This window comes from Ceratosolen solmsi, unplaced genomic scaffold, assembly GCF_000503995.2.
Source record: "Ceratosolen solmsi marchali unplaced genomic scaffold, CerSol_1.0 C3286520, whole genome shotgun sequence".
In the NCBI taxonomy this organism is placed as follows: Eukaryota; Metazoa; Arthropoda; class Insecta; order Hymenoptera; family Agaonidae; genus Ceratosolen; species Ceratosolen solmsi.
The window spans coordinates 1-346 of record NW_011950051.1 but is presented as its reverse complement, the minus strand read 5'-3'; the positions used below and the strand labels follow the sequence as shown (position 1 = coordinate 346).

Sequence of the window (346 nt, the reverse complement as noted above, 5' to 3'; positions counted from 1 at the left end):
TGAACTTCCTTCTTCCATCCATCTTCAAATCATGCAGTACGTTCGAACAATGGTTCAATGCTCCGTTCGCTACAACCGGAGAGAAGGTAGAGCTGAACGAAGAAGAAACGATTCTTATCATTCGTCGTCTGCACAAGGTCTTGCGTCCTTTCCTGTTAAGGCGTCTCAAGAAGGAAGTGGAGTCTCAGCTGCCCGACAAAGTGGAATATATTATCAAGTGCGATATGTCTGGACTACAAAAAGTTTTATACAAACACATGCAGAGTAAGGGTGTATTGTTGACTGATGGATCAGAGAAAGGAAAACGCGGCAAGGGAGGCGCTAAAGCATTAATGAATACAATTGT

The 346-nt window shown here is 43.4% G+C and overlaps 1 protein-coding gene across 1 annotated transcript; it reads left to right on the top strand.

Moving 5' to 3' along the window:
* Nucleotides 1-5: 5 nt before the first annotated feature.
* LOC105367203 (ATP-dependent helicase brm-like) lies at nucleotides 6-338 on the top strand (the record flags this gene model as incomplete). Its single annotated transcript, XM_011505830.1, has 1 exon — nucleotides 6-338. A coding segment is annotated over one exon (333 nt), but the record flags the coding sequence as incomplete, so codon positions are not given.
* Between the last annotated feature and the right edge of the window lie 8 nt (nucleotides 339-346).